The sequence below is a fragment of the Cimex lectularius genome, unplaced genomic scaffold, assembly GCF_000648675.2.
Source record: "Cimex lectularius strain Harlan isolate CLEC.00 unplaced genomic scaffold, Clec_2.1 scaffold61, whole genome shotgun sequence".
Lineage (NCBI taxonomy): Eukaryota > Metazoa > Arthropoda > Insecta > Hemiptera > Cimicidae > Cimex > Cimex lectularius.
The window spans coordinates 1,856,906-1,878,794 of record NW_019392650.1 but is presented as its reverse complement, the minus strand read 5'-3'; the positions used below and the strand labels follow the sequence as shown (position 1 = coordinate 1,878,794).

Genomic DNA, 21,889 nt, shown 5'->3' with positions numbered 1-21,889 from the left:
ATTTTCTTTAAATCAAAAGAAACGGTCAAACGCGCCAAGCACAGCATAACCTAACACACAACAAAATACCAATAGGAAATGCGGTTCGAATTTATAAATGTAATAACAAATGTTTTTTAATTAGACAATGAAAATAGTGTCACACAGAATTTCATGTTGGTCAAAAATATTTTTAAACAACAAAGCTTTTAGATCAATCTAAGAAGGAAACATCTGATGGGATGCTTCGATCAAAGGCCGAAAAGCTTTTAGGACGTTGGCATAATGAAATAACACGATGGAAGCTTTCAATCAATCGGGCAATCTTTCATATAGTTACTTGTTAAACAAAATATAAAAAAAGATAGAGAAATAATGCCATTAATGGTATAAATAAAATAATGATTTTAGTAAGTATTAAGTACTTTGAATTTGGTTGTTGACGGATGATATGAGTAATAATTGCCCTATGTATTTAAATAAACTGTTTAACCTAAAAATTTAATTACGTAGTAGCCAAGCGCTCTGTATGCTGTGTGTCTTGTCAGAACCGCATGGTTCCATTCTGTAAGATTTTGATTTTAATATCTCCAAGCTCACTCCACCATCCATCACAACACATAGATCGTCATGAAATGAAGAGAAAAGGATGGGACTCAATACGCATCCCCGTTTCACGCCAGCACGTGTTTTAAGAGGTTTAGAAACGTTATCTGACCCAACTGAAGATACTGCAAGTGAAATAATGTGAATAATAAAATGTTCATAAAGTTTTAGGAAACGCCTAAGTTGAATAGGGTGAGGGGCAACGAGGCAACATTTTTCCCTTTTTGAAATAAACCTAACTTTATTGAGATTGATTAATACAAAAATATAATCGATAGAACAGTAATTTGGCTTGATAGTAGCCTGAAATTCTGATAACATACCGTTTTCTTCAAAGAATGATTGAAGACGGTTCAAGAAAAGTGAAAAGAAGATTTTCGAAGTAGAAACCAAACAAGTAACTTTTTAAAATAAATTATTTTCAACAGAATGCAATACAAAATTGTTCAAAACAATAAAACATAATTAATCATCAGGATTAACGCGTTCTCAATTTCTAAGCCTGTTGGTTCATTGTCTCGCAAACAAAATGATTTAATGGCTCGTAAAATGTATTTATTTACTGGATCACCTTCAAAGTTTGATCTACGGAGAACACAAAGATGGTAGATTGAAAAAAAATTCCACCTTGATTGACCCAAAATTAATATATTAGCTACGTCGTATAATTTGTAAAATTGAATGTTTGTGAATTAGGCGAAACCCACCTTTTTATTATGAAATAGAAACGATCATTTACAAATGGAAACGAACGAGTTATATTTCACTGTGATGTAATGACTGCCTCATAACAATGGGGATTTTTGTTACGTATGTGATCATTTAGATTATGACAGAACAAAACCATAGGCGCCAAGCAACACGTACGCGAGGAGTGCTTTGTAGCGAAATGTGCAAATTGCACAAAGGCAATTGAACTTCATACATGCCTTTGAAACGTAAGTCATTTTTTCTATATTGTTTTTAAAATTTTGTACCGTTCTTTTTTATTCACAATTAATTTTAGCTAGCACAAACGAAATATTTTTGATTACATCAGCTATCAGCACTTTTTAAAACGCTTAGTACCAATTCCATATACAACTAGACCATTCCCTCTCACAGATTCGGCTTCCATCATTATCATTTCATGTTCCAAAAAAGGTTTCAGAGATGTCCTACAAAGAGTTTTCGGTAATCAGACCGATACAAACCGGAATTCTACCAGGGCGTGTATTCCTTGGGTTTTTGGATGTAGCTTAAGCTTTTTATAACGTCTCGCACCAACGCATCCTGATCGGTGCTTCAGAGTGAAGTATCAAGGAAAAAGCTTCTTTTTTTTACTTTTAGGCTAAAATATATGACCGTTAAAGGCGTACTACAAAGAAACATTCTTGGCCCCATCCTTTATATCATTTATAGTGCTCACTAACCTAATAATGACCTATCACATGATTTTGTAGGATCTCCACGCGGCGGGTTGTCGGGAAAGGGCTCGACCAATATGCACTTTTGGAATCGGGAACAGATCAGTTTGATGGCAAAAGGAATAAAGAAATGTTGAAGTCGTTGTGGACAGTGAGGTTAGTGACATAATAAGGAGCCTTGAAGATTTCTCTGAAGACTGATTGGAAGGATTGGATGCGCAGGAAGTTGGATGGCTTTGCAGAACCCCACAATTCCACTCCGTATATCGAAAGTGGTCGAAGTAAAATCTTGTATAAGTTTAGTTTAGTGTTTGCTGACAAGGCGGATTTCTGCGCTTTTCAGTCTTCGATAAGCTGAAGGAGTTCTTGGATGTTGCAGGTAGCTTAGATAGGATTCGAGTTAGAGGACAAAATTGCGGTATCGTCCGCGCANTTTTTACTTTTAGGCTAAAATATATGACCGTTAAAAGCCGGCGTACTACGAGGGGCTCGACCAATAGGCACTTTTGGAATCGGGAACAGATCAGTTTGATGGCAAAAAGAATAAAGGAATGTTGAAGTCGTTGTGGACAGTGAGGTTAGTGACGTAGTAAGATGCGTTGAAGATTTCCCTGAAGACTGATTGGACGGATTGGATGCGCAGGAAGTTGGATGGCTTTGCAGAACCCGACAATTCCACTCCGTATATCGAAAGTAAAAACTTGTATAAGTTTAGTTTAGTCGTTGCTGTCAAGACGGATTTCTGCTTTTCAGTCTTCGATAAGCTGAAGGAGTTCTTGGATGTTGCAGGTAGCTTAGATAGGATTCGAGTTAGAGGACAAAATTGCGGTATCGTCTGCGCAGGTGGTGATGATCGTATTAGGATTGTTTGCACATAATAAAAAAAGGGAAGAGAAATAAATTAATAAATATAGTGAAAACGAGAAAAGGGAAACTAAGTGGAAATTACTTCAAGTGCGAAGAACAAAAAGAGTAGGGAATAACTTCAGAAAGCAAAGGGGAAAGGGAATAAAGTTCTTACCTTTTCGAGAGGAGAAATAAGTGGATGATGCCTGCGTTCTGGTCCAGACCGGTCGACCCAAGAAGGAAAGCTCTCCAAATCGTAGTTTTCCTATCAAGACTCTTCCAAACAGCATCAAGAGGGCAAGATTGTGAAGCAGAGGGTTGGCCGGAGTACCATAAAAAAGAAGCTTTTGCAGCTCTTCAAACACTTGCGGGGCGTCTGGTGAGGTTTAGTGAAAAAAAGGGCCGAGTGGGGCGGGACGCGAAAGGCTTAGCATTCGTGCACAAATAAGGATGTATAGGACGGGACCAAAAATGCTCCCTTGTGGGACGGCAACCTGGATCGGTCTTGACTCCGAAGCAACGATCTTTTACGATCTTAGAATTTGTTAATAAGTGGGTAAGAAGTGCTTCAGTTTGAAGAGAACTCCCCAGAGCCAGCCCTGTCAAAAGATAGGGACATGTCTGAGAATGCGGTCGAGCTGTACTGTCTGTTCTCAAAAGCAGAGGATAGTGTCAACAACCCTGAAACATTCCTAAATGGTGGAATGACGAGGACGGAAAGCAAATTGGCGTGAAGAATAATATTATGTAAATTTAGGCTGGGTATTAGGTGTTTTAATAGAAGTCTTTAAGGGACTTCAGACATTACTGGGAGAAGGATGTCTATAAGTGGATTTGTGGCTTGGAGGTATGTGTGGTTTAGATATGAGAGGTTCGTAGATTGAATTGTAAATTATTGTAAAAAACACGTCTTTTACTAGTCAGAGCTCGGAGAACCGGTCAGGAAATATATAATATTGTAATACTGAGAGTTGCCTGTAATGTGATAAAAAATCAAATAAATGTTTTCTATTATGTATTTAGCCTATAAATATCTACCATTAGTTATTCTACAATTTCCAGTTGAAATACTCAAGTTTAAAACTTGATTGGCAATCATGTCCACCGTAACTCCCATAAAAATTGAAGTGAACGCATCTCCAATGGCCGAAGTAATTGTTACAACTTGTTTTCCGTATGTTAATTCAAAAGTTTGTTATCGTATTTTACGGAAGCTGTCAGGAAAACCAGTTAGAACGTCGTAATTTCCAGCATTACACTACACGCGAGGACACCTGTTGCTTAAACTTGCTGAGTTGGATTGTTACTGTTAAGTGGAAGGACGGTGAATTGGTCGCGATTGTTATTCCAACCAATAGCCAACCTGTTGCTTGATTGTATTTACTTTTTTAAAAATTCACTAGGGCAATGATAAATCAATGAAATGGTTGTATTTCGGTCACATCTGACAGCCTTATCAACGAACCACCAATTTGGTTGATTTACATTCTTTAATATCCATTGAATAATACATTTATTAATAATATCAACAACAATGAATAAATTAAAAAATATAGTTATTCGTATGTTGAAGAAGTCGTTTAAAAAATATTAGTGAGTCGAAAAAGTCAAAGGCCGTACTGACAAGACTGCGCTTAGGTCAAACAAGAAAACAGGCACCTTCCTGCCGAAAAGGAACTGCGTAGGTAACAGTTTGGCAATACTAAAATAACGGGCGAGCACATTTTCAATTGTAGAAGGCTTCACGTTTATTAACAATATTTTGATATATAAGGAGTATTCACGATCTTTGTGTTAACCCTGTTAACTCTGTTCGGCCCTGTTAGATCGAGAAAAATGACGACGTAGACTTGTAAGAATTAGCTAGTTAACATTGCTCGCAGGCCAGGGCCAATGTTAGCAGTTAGTTAAGGTTTTTAGTAGAGGTGAAAAAGTCAGTGTTAAGAGCGGGATTCGAACCCAAGACCTTCGGCTAGATATGCCGCTACTCTACCACTTAAGCCTAGTGACCTCAATCCACTTGGACACTAACTTCCCATCTCAACCTCACCTTTTAATTTTGAGAAGGGAAGTTTGTGTCCGAGTGGATCGAGGTCATGATAGCTCAAGTGGTAGAGTAGCGGTGTATCTAGCCGAAGGTCGTGGGTTCGAATCCCGCTCGTGACACTGACTTTTTTACCTCGACTAAAAACCTTAATTAATTGAAAGATATTAATTAGTCAAGCGGACCACGAAAACTAGTGAAGTTAGCAGTTAGGTCGAAAATGTGGGTCACATTACTATCCGTTAGGGCGTAGGTAACCAACATGGCAGCCATGAATTTAACAGCTGTTTTTTATTCTCAAATACGCATTAATTAAATCAGACCAATATATTTCTTTTGTTAATTTCTTACCTGTCCCTATACTCTCATTAATAATAGATACATCCCATATCCTATAAAGTTGTAGGCTGTTAGAAGTTAGGAAACAAGTTAGGTATGTCAGCATTAATTTTTGGCATCTTACGATTTAACACGAAAGAAAATCAAAAGAAACAACAACAAGCCTTCAAGGAAAGTCATAGCTTTATTTTTGGTTTTACCAACCGCCACGCGCAGCATTGGAGAAAAATTAAGGTTTAACATGGGGGCGTTCACGATCTTACTGGACGTTTCTCTGTTCGAGTTCACACGAGTTAACATCCTACAAACATCGTGAATACTCCCATTATCGGACCTTCATTTGTGTTGTCTGTTTTGGTTTATGTTAATTTATTAGAATGAATTTATTAGCGTGAAAGGGAAGGGTTGTTTAACTCCGTCCTGAGGAATATCGAGTAATCTGGGGTAGAGTGGATGAATGTGTGATTATAATTTGTTAGCGTGAATAGGCTGACTTATACCCAATTACTCGTAGGAATATAAAATACCCTGGGGTAGTATGAACGAAGCCTGGTGTGTGAATGTTATTTATTAGCGTGGTCAATGCGGTTTAGCTCCAATTACCCCGAGAAATATCAAGTACTCTGGGGTAGAGTGAATGAATGTGTGAATGTAATTTATTAGCGTGGATCCCCCGCCCCGAGGAATATCAAGTACTCTGGGGTGAGTGTTTGACGTCTGGAGAGTAAAAGTAATTCATTAGCGTGAAAGGAATGGGTTGCTTATAACCCCGCCCCGAGGAATATCGAATACTCTGGGGGAATGAATGTGACCAGACATCTATGTTTGTGGTGATGTATATATATGTATTGTATGTTTTGTTTTTATTCTGTATTTGACAACCTGAGGTACAAACGAGAGACTAGCATTCTAGAATATCAACGTAGTATATATCTGAAATCAGAAAGTCAGTAACCAGATCGAGACGCTCAAATGGCTGCAGTTTAAAACAAAATATGCGCGAAAGAAAAGAAAAAGTTGGAAAACACGCAGAGGGCCGGCGATGACCTCAGCTGTTTGTCGCCCCATAAACTTCCCACTTATATATATATTAGCGTGGATTGAGCGACTTATCTCCAATAACCCTGTGGAATATTGAGTACTATTTGGTAGTGTCAACAATGTCTGATAAATGTTATTTATTAAATGATCTCAGCTACATGTCGGCCCCTATACATCCCACATTATATACATAGTGGTAATCTTTAGAAATCGAACACTTAAACTAATCCATTTAATGTCAATCCAGGAAAACAATCCGGCCATCATTAGCATTCCAACCGTAAGTATTTTAGTGTAAATATCCCATGAAAATGCTTATCCCAAAAAGTAATACAAGAATGGGACACTGACACGACAGAATGTGTCGTCTCTTGATTTACAGTTGCCTAATGAACATTAATCACTGTCTGAGTTATCGGCTTGTGGTTTATGCTTAAAAGCACTCCCCTATCTTTAAGCACCCAACGTGTTGTAGTAAAAGTATCTGAGAGGAATAGACATCAACTGGCTCGTCGTAAATTTCTTAACGGTGAAAATGATTTGATGATTCGGCTCTACTCCTTAGTTCTTGTTTGTTTCGAGTCTTTTCCTTTCTGAAACGTACCTAGATGCACTAATTGTAATTCTGAGAGAGCTGCCTCCAAACAGATGCCGACAGTATAATTTTTGTCTTGACAAAATTTTTATTACTAATTGACTCAGTCCGTGTAAGTTTAAATATTATCCAATTAATTATGGGTTATGTTACGAATGAAAAATCTGGTAAGTTCGCAATTGTAAGGTAAATTTCTTAAAGCCTATAAAACGATAAGCTTTTGATAAGCCGATTTCAAATCACTAAGCAATTCTGTATACGTCCTACTAAACTTTCAATATTGACCAAATCCAATATAATCTTCTGTTCCTCTAGAAAGGAAGTATTAATCGTTAAAGTTATAGCAACTTCTTGGGTCCTTATTCAAGACAGGAAAGACATCCTCTTCTTTTTAGCCTGTGTTTTTTATTTAAAACAAAGAAATAAAAATAAAAACCTTTCCATCAAACTTGTTATCTCAGTGAGACACTATGTTGATCCCTTATTATTTTAATAGTTGAAATTGTCCCAAATAAAAGTATGCGATTCTGTAACTGGCGACCGAAAAGGGTCCGCGAAAGGTACACGTCTGTCATTCATCCCAAAGTAATTTCCATTTGATCCAACATAACTTTTAGCTTGCTTTAGTAAAAGTTTAACTTTAAGATTACAATCAAGGGGTTTGCCTCCGACCTTCTCACTCCATAGAACTTGAGACTGCTCCTAACTAGAAAAAGAAAATAAGCAGTGGAACCGGAATACAGCAGTCAGTGACTCGTCTATCTCTAAAGATTGCAAACCTTCTTAAATTGTTAATTTCGCACCATTCATTTTTTCCATAAGCTATTTTCAATCAATCTGCCTTCATCCTGCCGCCCTAATGATTAAAATTATAGATAAGCTCTTACCAAACGCCTGCACCTGATCAACTATTCCATCAGTTTGGATTCTCTACACTTTACGATCCATCAATCGCGTCATGGCCGTAACTTCATCCTTCCTTGAACAGAACCAGTCGTTTGTTGAACCATGTCGTGGCCCAAAGCTACGAATAAGCCGGATAATAAGGAAACTAAGCAGCAAACTATTAGGCACCTACTACCTGACTCTAAAATCGCTACGCGTGAACTTCGCCAACGGAAAATTCAATACAAGTTTATTCTTTTTCCTGATCAAACTAAAAATTTAACCTATTTCCGCCCTCTGTCGGTTTTCGCATCCCTAGGTGCGGATCTCCTACTGACCTCCTTCATCCGCACCTCGGGTCCAAACGTGTGTCCCGTCAGCAATCCAGGTCCGCCGTTGTAGGTGCTTTAGGTGGCTCACTCAACAGCCGGTGCCGCCGGACGGGCGCTGAGAAGCTACGCTCCCGATCCATGTGGTCGCAGGCAATGGACAGCGAAAACCTCAAGACCGTTAGGGAGAGGGTGAGGAGCATCCTCGGCAATTCTTTTATGCCGAGTTCTCGGAACGTCGACTTTGTACGCCTGGGTGTGCATCCTCTAGCCCCCACTACCACACCAGCTGCCACAAAGTGGCGTTCTTGGTGCAGCTCCGTGAGGACTTCCCTCAGTAACCCATATTTCTCCGCCGTGAGGTCTACCACCGCGTCCAACGCGTCCGCAGTCTCATACGCCACCGCGAGGTTTAGGATAACTATCCCATCCTCATAGGTGGCAGTGACATCCGGCCGAAGGGCAACGGTCTTGAAATTACATACGGCAATGAGACAACCTTGGTATGACATTAGATACACGCTTGCAATGGAAAACCCATGTCCCAATAGAGCTTACCATCAAATTCCGGAAAATGAATTAGTTAATACATTAAGTTCTCCTTTGCCCGTTGAAATTCCTTAATCAACAGGTCCTCAAGTCTATGTGGACTTACGGCATCCAGATCTGGGTTCATGCCAGCAAAGCCAACCGTCAAATCATACAAAGATTTTAAAATAGAGGAAAGATTAATAGGAAAGGAAGTCAATGAATCCTGGTACATCAGAAATAATGACCTCCACCGTTAACTCAACCCTAGACGTCGAACACCTAACCAGACGATTCAAGGGTTCAAGCCACATGATTCATGCTGGTGCAGTGAAGTGGTTAATGTTAAACTCTACAATAAATTAATGTCATTACGTTGTGGGCGTCATTGCATATTCCTTTGAACAGAAGCAGTCTCCCTGTGTGTTCCTTCCCTTTCAGTCTTTGACAGCATTTGACACCCGGACCTCCTGCTTACCTTAGTTTAGTCAAGTTATTAGTTAATAAACATGGTATCTTACCCAGTTTATTAATTAATCATAAAATCGTACTGGTCTGACTGTTAGACAACGTACATTGATATCCCTAACTATCCAGATTGACGTCCAACAAGAGAGCATCCTATCCTTTACACGATATACAGTCCTCCCAGAGACAATTACCTTCACGTTTTGCTAACGAAACAACAATCCTTTCTCCGCATAATGATGATCTCCTTCTAGTTAGATAAGGTGACACTGATAATTTTCTTTTATTAATAATGTCATAAAAAAACGATAAGCTTTTTCCTATTGGTCTTATTTTAATAAACGTTATTTTTCAAATTACAAGATGCTAGGTGGGTTGTTAAAATTTTTCTTTTCTGAAATGTGGAACCTACGTTTCGTCGACTTTTTGATATTGGTTCATAAGTAGTTTGAACTAGAACAGTATGCGAGTACTCCGTATGATGGAAGGATGAAACGCGTTGATCCTTTCCGTCCGCTCTGGCCATAACATTAAATTCAATCATGCACGTGCGTGATGAATATTAAACGTTCTTCCTGTATACGATACAACATAAATAATAACCAACTCATCGAGAAAGTTTCACAGCCTGTCTCATAAAAGGAAATTTTGGTGGGATCTATATGATATATATCCAACGTAACAGCATTTGAATATTTTTATGATTTAATCGATTAAATGACATTTAGCTCATTGAAATATAAAAATTAATTGGTGAATAATTCTTTCGATCAACAAAAAATTCTCTTTTTATATTAATTCTAAACTTCATGATTTATGCATATAGGAAAGTGTTTTTGATCTTGAACTGATATTAGTATATATATGCATTTAGCAGTCATAATTTACCGTACAAATTATTTTACTTAATTATACTTTTAATCTAAGGCCTTGATTGAGATGAAAAAGCAAGTCTCACGATCGGGATTCGAACCTACAACTTTCGAACACGCTCCTCTGATAGCTCAAGTGGTATGAAGCCGGAGGTCGTGGGTTCGAATCCCTACTTGTTTTTACATTATTAACTACTCAATCAGAATCAAGAAAAAATAAGACAATTTAAACTGGAGGAAACGTTTCGAAATCATAAAAGTTTCGGACTTGTGACCGAAATTGGAAGAAGTTAAAACCACTTTTAGAGTTATAAGTGGAGTAAGAAAACATTCATGTAAACTAAAATCGCCGAGCCTGTCAATGCTGAAGGTCTTCATCAGACAGAAGGATCAACGTTTCAAAGATGATTTTGTTTAGATTCATCTTTAATTTCGTAAACACAAATACACACAAAACTACCCTGGGTAAACGAGAAACGATTGTCTCAAGTTTTAATCTGCGGATTTATCACCCTCTGGGGAAGCGTTTATAAAGTGATGAAGGCCCGAAGAAGAAAAACTTATCGTCGGGTTATCATTATTTATGAACAATAAGTACGGATAAAGATGATACCGCATGTTATCCCCCCCGCCGATTGCTAGATTTATCCGTAGGTTGAGAAATGTGTGAGGTATTTTATAGGGATTTCTCCCTCTTCCTCTCATTCCTTTACTCATTTTCTTGGATTTAAAACCACAGTGAAAAAGGTAAGAGTTATTGAACATAAATCGGAATAAGTGAGAATAAGAAAAATATGTCGGGATTGTGGCACTACAATGAACCGCTCGATCGGTTGCCATTTACCGGCAGGCGACAGTAATTTCCAACCGAATGTTATCTCTGTCGGCAGACCTTCCTGCAACCCTGACTTATTTTCCTGTATTCCCACCCAAGAGCATTCCTTCTTCAGTTGTCTGATTTTCATATCATCATATTTCCTGAACCGTCATATTCCTCAAAAATAAAGCTATTATATGGTCTTTTTACTACCTAACCCTTTCAGGACGGTTATATCGCGCACTTGCTTCCAAGTTCCATACTGAGAGTCTGCCATCACGATCATACCACTAGTAAGGTACTGCGAGCGTGACATCGCACTCTTGTCGCTTCACTTATAGATTCACATTGGAGGAAATGTTGGTTAAAACGGTTAACGGTGTTATGTTTCCTAAATTTACCACTCTCACTTGCGCTGAAAATAATAACTTAAACAGCACACTGCTTCAACGAACTTGAATCTAAACGTGAAGAGAGTAGAGCGCGATATCACGCTCTCAGTACTTGGGTTGAGGTAGGGATGAGGGCGATACCCAGCTCTCAATACTGAACGCGCTGACAGCCCTGAAAGTATTAAATTATAAAGCTGCTAATATTTATAAAAAGTATAAAACATGCAACGGCCCACTTATTTTATTAGGTTGATAATTTATTGATGGTTTGAGGTACATACGTTTTAGCTTGGCTCCTCGTCCACGACACCAGAACTATAGTTAAGAGAAAAATCCTCCTGAAAAAAATATATTTTACTTTACCATCTTACAATCCAATCAATATTTTGAACATTAAATAGTTTCTGATAGAGTGATATTTGCACACTGAAACAAATACATATTTCCTCGTGTATGCCAGACAATCTCAACCGACTGATAAACAATGTAAATTTACAACGTTAGATTTAAGCTAGGAACACACCTACCCGATGCAACGCTACGCGATGCTGCCCGACGCAAATCCAAAGTCCAATTTTCCATAAGATTGTATCACCCCCGTGCACACCTGCCCGATGCCACGCAACGCTACCCTACTCTAAGCTATGCGATCCCCACTGTCCACATTGTCGTCGGGTAGCATCGAGTACAGTCGAAGACAAAAGAACCGGTCACTCATATTTTTATTTCAAACTACATGTATTATTGTCGTTATATTACTAACAACATTCTTATTGTAATATAAACCAAATTAACCGAGATCAAAAATTCATTAGTTTCTATTAAAAAAATTAATTTTAATCGTTTGGTAGAAAATTGATCAAAACACAAGAATACCCTTTTTTGTTATAATGAATTTAACTAACAATTTATTACACAGTTTTACTCATAAAATTTAAATAACAATTTATTTCATGGTTTTATTCACAAAAATTACACCGTTTTAGTCGAGTATCTTCAGAACAGGACACATATTTTTTGCAGTTTATTTCGAACTAAGTATATGTAATTTTGTCTTTATATTAATTACAACATTCCTATTTTAATGAAAACCAAATTAAGATAAAAAATTCATGAGTTTTTATAAAAATTATTTAGCTGTGATGGTTAGGAAGAAAATTTATCAAAACACCTGAATAACTTTATTTAAAACAATTAAGGTTAACAAACAATTTATTACATGGTTTTTCTTAAAACAGTGCATTAAGAACAAAAGAGGCGTTGCGATTGTGATACTGATTTGTGATACACGCTGTGTGACTGTACGTGGCGTACGCTTGACGTCGCATAGATGTGCAAACTCTACCAAAACGGGACAAGGCGTCGGGTAGCATCCGGTAGCGTCGCATAGCGTTGCATCGGGTAAGTGTTCCCCGCTTTATTTTTAGTGTCTCAAAGGCCAAGGATCGGCCTACTCTGACTATCGTTCTCTAGGAGAAAAAATTATTTTACTTCAATTTATACTTTCCGAAATAAATGATTGGAATTGTTCGGTGGCAGAATCGAGCAGAATGGAGCACGGTCAGGATTTCAATTGTACGCGTTTCGAAGAGCTTTCGGGGACATACGAGGTAATTGTTAACAAAATTATTTATATGTTTCGCTTTCCTTCTTTTTCACAGTGATAAAACAACGAGCCTAAAAAAAAAAATTCACACTGTATTAATTTATTTACTAGAACTTACAATTTCGTATAGTTTCAGGGGGTTATTTTATTTCTCATATGACTATTGAACAAGTGACAGTACGAGCTTTTTGAAATGTTATAACAGCAGATGGGATTCATGTCTGTTGACCCTTGTAATGTTTACATATTTACCTTCGATATTTACATTTATCAAACCCCTTTCTAACCCCTGAAATCAAAATAAATGGTGGCTTTGAGAGTGCCAATAGATTCATGGGGTACAACAAATCGAAAGAGAACCAATTACAAAATTTTGCAGAGAATTAAAAAAATGAGATGGCTATAACGGTACCTGACAAGACAAGAGAAAAATTCAACTTTGACAAGCCCTTCCAAGTGGTCATAGATAATAGAAACCTTTAGAAGATACGAAGCACTAAGTTTCAGGAAGGGTCCTTAATATGGTATAAAGAGGGATCGCAGATGGAACAGGGAGTAAGTGTAGAGTTAAAAGTGCCAAACTATACCCTAGCAAAGCCCCTTTGACTAATCCCAGCAATTTTCCAAGCTGATGTTTATGCAATACAACTCTGTTCGCAAGCGTTAATAAAGGAAAATATGAAAGATGCACAGAGTTACATACTCTCAGACGGCCCGGACTAAATGCGTATGCTTTCAGCTCTAAACTTGACTGGGATGGCCTCAATGGCTCTAGGAAAACACAAAAACTTTACTTTAAACTGGGCCAGGTACATAAAAGTTTAGAAGGAAATTAACAGGCTGAGGAACAAGCAAAGATAGAACAACCCTCAAGCCCATGGAACCAGAACCACTACTAGGTGGTGTGTGCTTAAGTTGGAACTGGAATAATGGAAAAGGAAAAACTCTAGCACTGGACAAAAACACTGGTACGAGGAAGCTACTAGAAGGAACTCCTCTCTCTCAGCAGCCAGGATTTGAAGAAAATCATAGATTTCTATACCGGCCCTTTCAACTGCCACCTAAATGAGATGGGCAAAGCAGAGAGAAACATCACCATTCCGTTAGAGGGAACCAGAGACAGTGGCACAGTCCTTTGTGAATGTGAAGTATTAGCCCAGTTACGGTACAGCCACTTCGCTAAGGCAATTCTCACACCAAAAGAGATGCGCAAAGTGGCCCCGAGAAAAGTGCTTAGAAATATGTGCGCTTTCCAATTTACAGGGGTTCCACAATAGATCAATAACTTTCCAAACCAAAAAAAAAAAATCATGAGAGTATAAATAAACGAATATGTAGGTAGTGGCATTACATTCTCTCAGAAATTAAGGCCACGTTATCTGCAAGATATCTCGAAGTTCAAAATTGTTTCTGACATAGGTTGAAATCGAAAAAGTCCAACTGACTTTTTAAGGAGAAATTTCGTAGGGGAAAAAACGACGAAAATATCTGTCATGTGAATAATTCGTACGGTATTTTTCATCTCATATCGAGCAAAAAAATTAATTTCTCACGTAGATAATCGGAAAAGTAAATCAAGTAATATTCATCAAGTAACTAAAAAGATTATAAAAAGCTTCAATGGAACTTTTATGCCAATACATTCGTTTTCCTGTTTTGTTAACAAATCGTTTTTAAGGGTAACAATATAAAATCAATCTTTTACGCATTGTAAATTTTTATTCAATACGTAGGCAGCCTTTTTTTTAAAACTCTAATCTAGGTCAGAGGAGACGATGATATATTGTCTCAAGCTTTTGACACTCTGCCTCAACATCGTCCACTAGTAGGTAGCTACCCACTTACTGTTGACAATTAATTACTAATAATTTATTTGAGCATGGATTCACATTCAACAGCAAATATATCGTTTTATTACATTTTTTTCATATTTAATATTGTGATAACCCCAAATGTAGATTAAATAGTAACACAATTCTTGTGCATGATCCAAAATGATTTCATCGCTTGATTCTTTTTGGGTTAAAAAGGGATTTTTTCACTCATCAAAGGTTAAAATGTTAATTCCCAATTAACTACCTTTCCTTTGCTCAATCGCGTTTATCAAAAATTAAATTAAAAATATTATTGGAAGAATTAACTAAATCATTCTTCATTTAAACTTTGAACTTAAGCATTTATTAATCATAAACAAGTGACTTTTTGCAATTTCTAGACTATCTCCGGATTTAAATAAAAATATTTAATAAATTAATGAAAAATAAATTTTAAAAATCTGTACTTCCTCATATAGCGACGTTCCGGAAGACCTCAATAAATGTTCAACTAATAAATAAATAAGAAAGCAAAGGAGGAATAAAACAACGAAATAAAATTTTAATGGATAATTAAATCTTGCTGTTATTTGTTATTTCAATAGGTAATTGGAATAATAGATATTTTTAATTACTTATGAATTATTTTCATCTCAACCAAGACCTTACATAAAAAGAATAATCAATTGAAAGAAGTAATTTGGCAAAATTGGGTATAATAAATTAGGTAATATAAATAGAATATTACTTAACAATATTCATCATTAAAGGCACCATGTTGATTAATTTTCATTTTGCAAAACATAACATCTTAAATAAATAGTTCAAAAGTTCACTATTTTTCGTGGTCCACTTGACCAATTAATAACATTCAATTAATTAAGGTTTTAAGTTGAGATAAAAAAATCAGTGTCGCGAGCGGGATTCGAACCCACGGCCTTCGGCTTGATACTCTACCACATGAGCTATCGTGACTTCAAGTAGGGGCGTATCAAGCCGAAGGTCGTGGGTTCGAATCCCGCTCATGACACTGACTTTTTTATCTCAACTTAAAACCTTAATTAATTGAATAGTTCAAAAGATTAATTCTACTTAATTTTTTTTTTTTTTTTTTTTTTTTTTTTAATTGGCCTTATGATCTTAGCATATTAGCCATGACGAATCTCTTATATATGTTGTTCAAATTGGGGGTTATCGGGAAAAAAGGGCGAGGGGCGACGGTGGGAATCGAACCCAAAATTTCGTTTTTTCTCATGTCGAATGAATGTATTTATTAGCGTAGGTGTTTGAGTGAACGAGTGAGTTTGGGGAAGGATAAAGAATATCCCAAAGGCCCACCAAACTAGGTTAGTTATTTTATCCGGCGAATATTCTTTTTCGGTTTTTCTCATCTAGAATGAATATAATCATTAGTGTGAGTGAGTAAACGAGTGGGTTTGTTGAGAAATATAAAGTACTCCACAGGCCCGTCGGACAAGTTAGATTAATTAGTGTATTGGGTACGCGGAGTGTGATTGGCTGATGAGCTTAATTGTTTGAAAGTTTAAACCATATGAATGTATTAATTGGCGTGATTGGAAGGAGTACGGTGAGGTGATGGACATTTTGCTGGATCCTTCTTTTAGTTTTAAGGAGATCCTCACCAAACTAGGTTAGTTATTTTATCGTCCCGAATGAATTGAAGTATTTATTAGAATGATTGGGTGTGTGGGTGCTAATGTGTTTGTGGCGGAGTAATGAAGTGCTCCAAAAACCCATTAAATTAGGCTAGTTTTATAGGGTCAAATTGTGTTTAGACTGAAAGGGGGAAACACTAGGAGATTGAAGGCCACCTTCAATTAGGTGAGACACATCGAGGAACGTTCTCTGCATGCCGTACACATACGCGAGCTTTGACTCAGAAGTAAGTGCCTATGCATCAAGCTCACATCGCCTATTTTTAATAAGGTCAGGATGACAGTTCTTCTACGAGTCAGGTCCTCCAAAGGCCGCCTATCGACAATGCTCTTGATTGGTGATTGATGATCGGGCCAACCGACGCTGCTACTTTCATTTAGTCTTGTGTTTTATTGCATTTTTAGCGTCAGGGGGCGGTGGTTAAGTCCGGAGGATGGGACGCCTGGCCTGAAGCCAGGAACACACTTACCCGATGCTACCCGACGCCTTGCCACGTTTTGGTGGGGTGTGCACATCTATCCGACGCAAGCACACGTCGCGTACAGTCCACAGCGTTTATCACAATAATCACTATCACAATCGCAACGCATCTTTTGTTCTTAATGCACTATTTTGAGCAAAACCTTGTAATAAATTGTTAGTTAAATTTTATGAGCACAACCATCTAATAAATTGTTTGTTAAACTTAATTGTTTTAAATAAAGTTACTCCTAACCATCATAATTAAACAATGTTTATAAAAACTTATGCATTTTTGATCTCGTTTAATTTGGTTTACATTAAAATAACATGTTGTAATTAATATAACGACAAAATTACATGTACTTAGTTTGAAATAAACTACAAAAAATATGAGTGTCCTGTTCTGATGCTACCCGACATTACAAAATGGTGTAATTTTACGAGCAAAACTATGAAATAAATTGTTAATTAAATTTTATGAGCAAAACCGTGTAATAAATTGTTCCAATTTTAGTATATGTACCGCCGAAGCGAGTACAATAAATTGTTAGTTAAATTCATTATATCAAAAAATCGTATTCCGGTGTTTTGATTAATTTTCTACCAAACCATTAAAATTAATTTTTTAAATAAAAACTAATTAATTTTTAATCACAGTTAATTTGGTTTATATTAAAATAAGTATGTTGTAATTAATATAACGACAATAATACATGTAGTTTGAATAAAAATATGAGTGTCCGGTTCTTTTGTCTTCGACTGTACTCGATGCGACCCGACGAAAATCTGGACAGTGGGGATCTCAGAGCGTCGGGTAGGTTAGCGTGGCATAGCATCGGGTAGATGTGCACGGGGGTAATGCAACCTTATGGAAAATCGGAATTTGGATTTGCGTCGGGTAGCATCGGGTAGCGTCGCATGGCGTATCATCGGGTAAGTGTGTTTCTGGCTTTATCGCGTCGTCCGCTTTCAATACCCTCCAGAACTATGTGTCCGGGTACCCAAAGCAACCACCGTTCATGGTATTTCTCCAACAAGAGTACAACGAGAGGGTCGACAGAGGACCTCTCACAGAAAGCAGTAACCACGCTGAGGGAGTCGGTGAAGACCAGGTAAACGGAGTTACGGAGTAATTACGGAGTAAACGGAATTCCGCGGTGTAAACAATACAGTGCTGTGGGTCTGTGGAGACATGTCGAAAAACGGCGTACCTCGATCTCATTTCCAAGAAGCTCAGTGGATTTGGCGGAGTAGACAACTTGGCTAATAAGGCGAGATTTCCCGGACAAGTACAGCAGGTTATCTATCTCCGAGTACATTTCCCACTCTCTTCCCTGCCATTCCTAAGGCTTCGCTAAAGCTTATTCCCAGCGATAGCGCCCGTGTCCGAAGTCACTCGTATATTCTGCTGTACTGGCACCTAAATATCGAAAGTGGATGTCCCGGTTTCTCCAAGAAACCCGCTACATAATAAAGGGTTACCTCCCCAAAGTTTCCTTTTTTTAATCATGATTTGTAACGGTATCTTTTTGTTATATTCTAAAGGTCATAGATATAGTAGTTATCCTCTAATAGAAACGAACATCTGAAATAATGACAACCAAAGGATTGGAGTTTGTTATGTCGGGGCTCACAAATCGAATCGTCGAAGGGGGATTCAAATTGAACAGGGTAAAGGCCAAATAAAATAAAACTGCAAGCCAATTACGGACAAAAACTCTGAGGGTAAAATCAATTGTAACGATTCGCTATAAAGAGAATTTTACCTTCCTCAAACTTCAAATTTCGAACTTGTCCTTTGGAAAGTTGTTCGACTTTTTCAATTATTGATGTTTCGTAATTCGTGTCGCTCTTTATAAAAATGTCCAGGTTTAAATAAATATATATTTAACTTAATTATGTTCATTGATTTTGAAATTTGAATTGCAGTCTACGTTTACATTTCTTTAAACTTAAATCTATGAAGTTCATATTTGGTAAAAGCTGTTAACAGTTTGGGGTTTCTTATTTGAAATATTCTAGTTGATGTTCTTTCCTAAGGGACAAGAAAGGCAGGATACAAAGTGTAATATACGACCTGACCCCTTGAGAAGCTTGGCACACACGTAACCTACCTTACTCTTCATCATGTCAATCGGATTTGGTTATTTTAGTGACAATATTGATTTTGGCCTTTAAATAAATTAGTCATTATAATAATATTATAAAATATTATCTTTCTCATGGCTTCAAAAACCATATTTCTTGCGTGCATATTGTATAAATTTAAACTCTGATATGATACAATAAATGAGTGCGCTGCCCAAAAGTGGTTCAAAAAGCTTCTGGGAAATTGAAAATTAACCACTGTCTGGTAGACATTTTGTTATCGATGACGACAAATTGAGGAAAGCTTTCCAACTTGATTAAAGTAAATCATATCCGGAACTTGCCAGTTAGCGATTAAATTATTCGCTCTAGCTTACAGACTTGGGAAGACTTAGAAGCTGAGCAAATGGGTTTCTCATAAATTGAACGACGGTACGCATCAGCGTCTAAACGCCTTTAGATTCTTTTACGGGTCACAGTAGAGGATTTTTGACAGGATTGCCGTGTGCAACGAAAAATGGATCCTGTACAGTAACACCAGAATGTCGTACCATTGGCTGTCACCAAATATTCAAAGGGTGATGTTTTGCGTTTGGTGGAATACGGAATCGGGCACTACGAAATTCTGCCTGTTGGTCAGACCATCACCGCAGAAATCTATTCACAACCAGCTGTCTTGGACAGAAAATGTTTAATTTTTCACAAGGACAACGCGATCATAGAACCAGAACGACAAAGAAGGTAATATTGAAGCTTGATTGGAAGATCTTACCAGACCTGGCCCCACGTGACTTACCAGTGGACAATAGTATGAGCAATAGGGAGCTTAATAATCGCCAACAGCTGGAAAATGAGCTGAATTTATTTTTAAGACCCGGGACTAAAACTTTTATAAGAAGAAAAGGCTATAACTTTTTTAATTAGCTAGTTATTAGTTGGAAGAAGGTTATAGAGGCCGATGAAGATTATTTCATTTAATAAAAAAATTTTGAATAGTATTATTCGCGACATAAATTATTATCTGTGATTTCAATATTTTCGTCGTCGTCTAAAACGATAAATGTAAAGGACTATAAATATATAAATGTAAAGTCAGCAATGCTTCACATAACCCAGTTACGAACATAACAGTTTTGTAAGAATTTCTATGATAATTTATATTTAAAAAAAGGTATCTACGAGGTCAAATTTGCATAGAATGCACAACAAAAGTACCCTGATTGATATTTCAAGTTTTAATTTTAACTATGCTTATTAAACTATTGTCCACTGTTCTACTTTTTTTTAATCCATTCCCCCAAGATATTTTTTTTCATTGGTTCAATCGGTCAACCGGAGACACAAAAATATAGGATATTGATGGAGCACAAAACGACATCCCTGTAATTGGAAGCTTCATCTTCTGACTTTTATTGAGAAAGGAAAACATTTTTGGGCTTTTAAATGAGTCAGGAATCGTATATTCTTATATATTCGTTCGTTTTTATACAATCATATATTCATTTCGACGCATGATTTCAGGCAAATTAAACATATATGATTTACTAAGCTTGTACTTAACCATTGAATGCCTTTTTTTTTTTATCAAAAGAAATCAACTGCCAACTGTAATGTATTGGATGTCTCTGGATTATTGGGTAACAGGATGGAAAACTTAGTTGGCGTTAACGGCTAACTGAATAAAAGTCAAATAGGCTTTAGGAAATAGTTTCCAACTAATGGCAAATAGTTTCGCTTGACTAAATCACCCTGAGTCGGAGCAACAAACGTTTTTGTTAAATTCGGTTTTGACAAAATTTGCAAATTCGAGTTGTCTTTTTATGTCGATAACTGAATTTGTTTTTCGAAGAGGTTATACACGGTGTTCGGCTACTCGTGTTAGTAATTTTGCAAGTAGATTCTACATTCAAAATAGAACCAAAAAGTCCTAATTAACTATGGTCCGAATCTCAGCAGTTTCGGAGTTATTCCATTTTTCTGATTTTTTAAGATTTCACTACCTTCCTTCAAATAAACAATGATAACTATCCAAATCCATTCATACCATTGAAAACTACGTTAAATTTCCAATAAGATGTGATCATTACTAAACTTGTAAACGATCGTGAAATGGGCGTTTTAGAAGCCAGAACTTTTAAAAATAATATTTTTTTTCAAAGTTGAAAAACATTCAATGGTGATTCTAAACTAGTATTTCCAAACCTAGAAACCAGCCAAATTCAGATAACGTACTCCATTTAATATAGGTAATAGGTCTGGCATCCAGGCATACTCTTTAAACTCAAGCGCTTCCTACCCTCCCATTATTACCTTTTAATGAAATCCTACCTAACTGACCGCTGTTTCAGAGTGAGGTGCGGCAATGAATTCTCAGAACTCAAACAGACACAGGCCGGTATACCGCAAGGTAGTATCCTTGGTCCTGTCCTATATATCATTTATACTGCTGACCTACCAACACATCCTGACACTATTATCACCACCTACGCGGACGACACCGCAATCCTATCCTGCAACTCGAATTCTGTCCAAGCTACCTCCAACATCCAGGAACACCTTGAGCTTATCGAAGACTGGTGTAAAAAATGGAGGACAAGACTGAACGAAGAAAAATGCACTCAGTGTACTTTTACGCTGAAAAAGCAGTCTTGCCCTCCATTGTACATCAACAACAAAGAGATACCAGTTTCCACTCAAGTCAAATACCTGGGACTATATCTCGACAGCAGACTGACGTGGAATCCCCACACAAGACTTAAAAAACAGCAACTTAATACAAGACTTGGACTACTACGAAGACTTTTAAGACCGAAATCGACTTTGACAATTAAGACAAAACTAACACTATACAAGACTTTACTAAGACCAATATGGACATATGGAGTAGAATTGTGGGGCACTGCCAAGCCTTCCAATATCCAGCGCATCCAGTCCTTCCAATCGAAAGTCCTTAGACAAATTGTTAAAGCACCCTATTATGTCACTAACCTCACTATCCACAAAGACCTCAACATTCCTTTTGCCAACGAACTAATCCAGTCCAGATTCCAAACCTTCCATACCAACCTTTCAAACCATCCTAACCACACGGCTCG

General features: G+C 37.2%; 1 protein-coding gene across 1 annotated transcript in view; it reads right to left on the bottom strand.

Annotated features, from left to right (window-relative positions):
* Positions 1–21,889, bottom strand: part of LOC106672668 (allatostatins) — a 135,291-nt gene that overhangs the window by 105,375 nt on the left and 8,027 nt on the right. Inside the window, exon 2 of the mRNA XM_014404269.2 lies at positions 11,429–11,485. Within this exon, the coding sequence (XP_014259755.1) occupies positions 11,429–11,485 (57 nt within the window). The remainder of the gene's footprint in view (positions 1–11,428; positions 11,486–21,889) is intronic.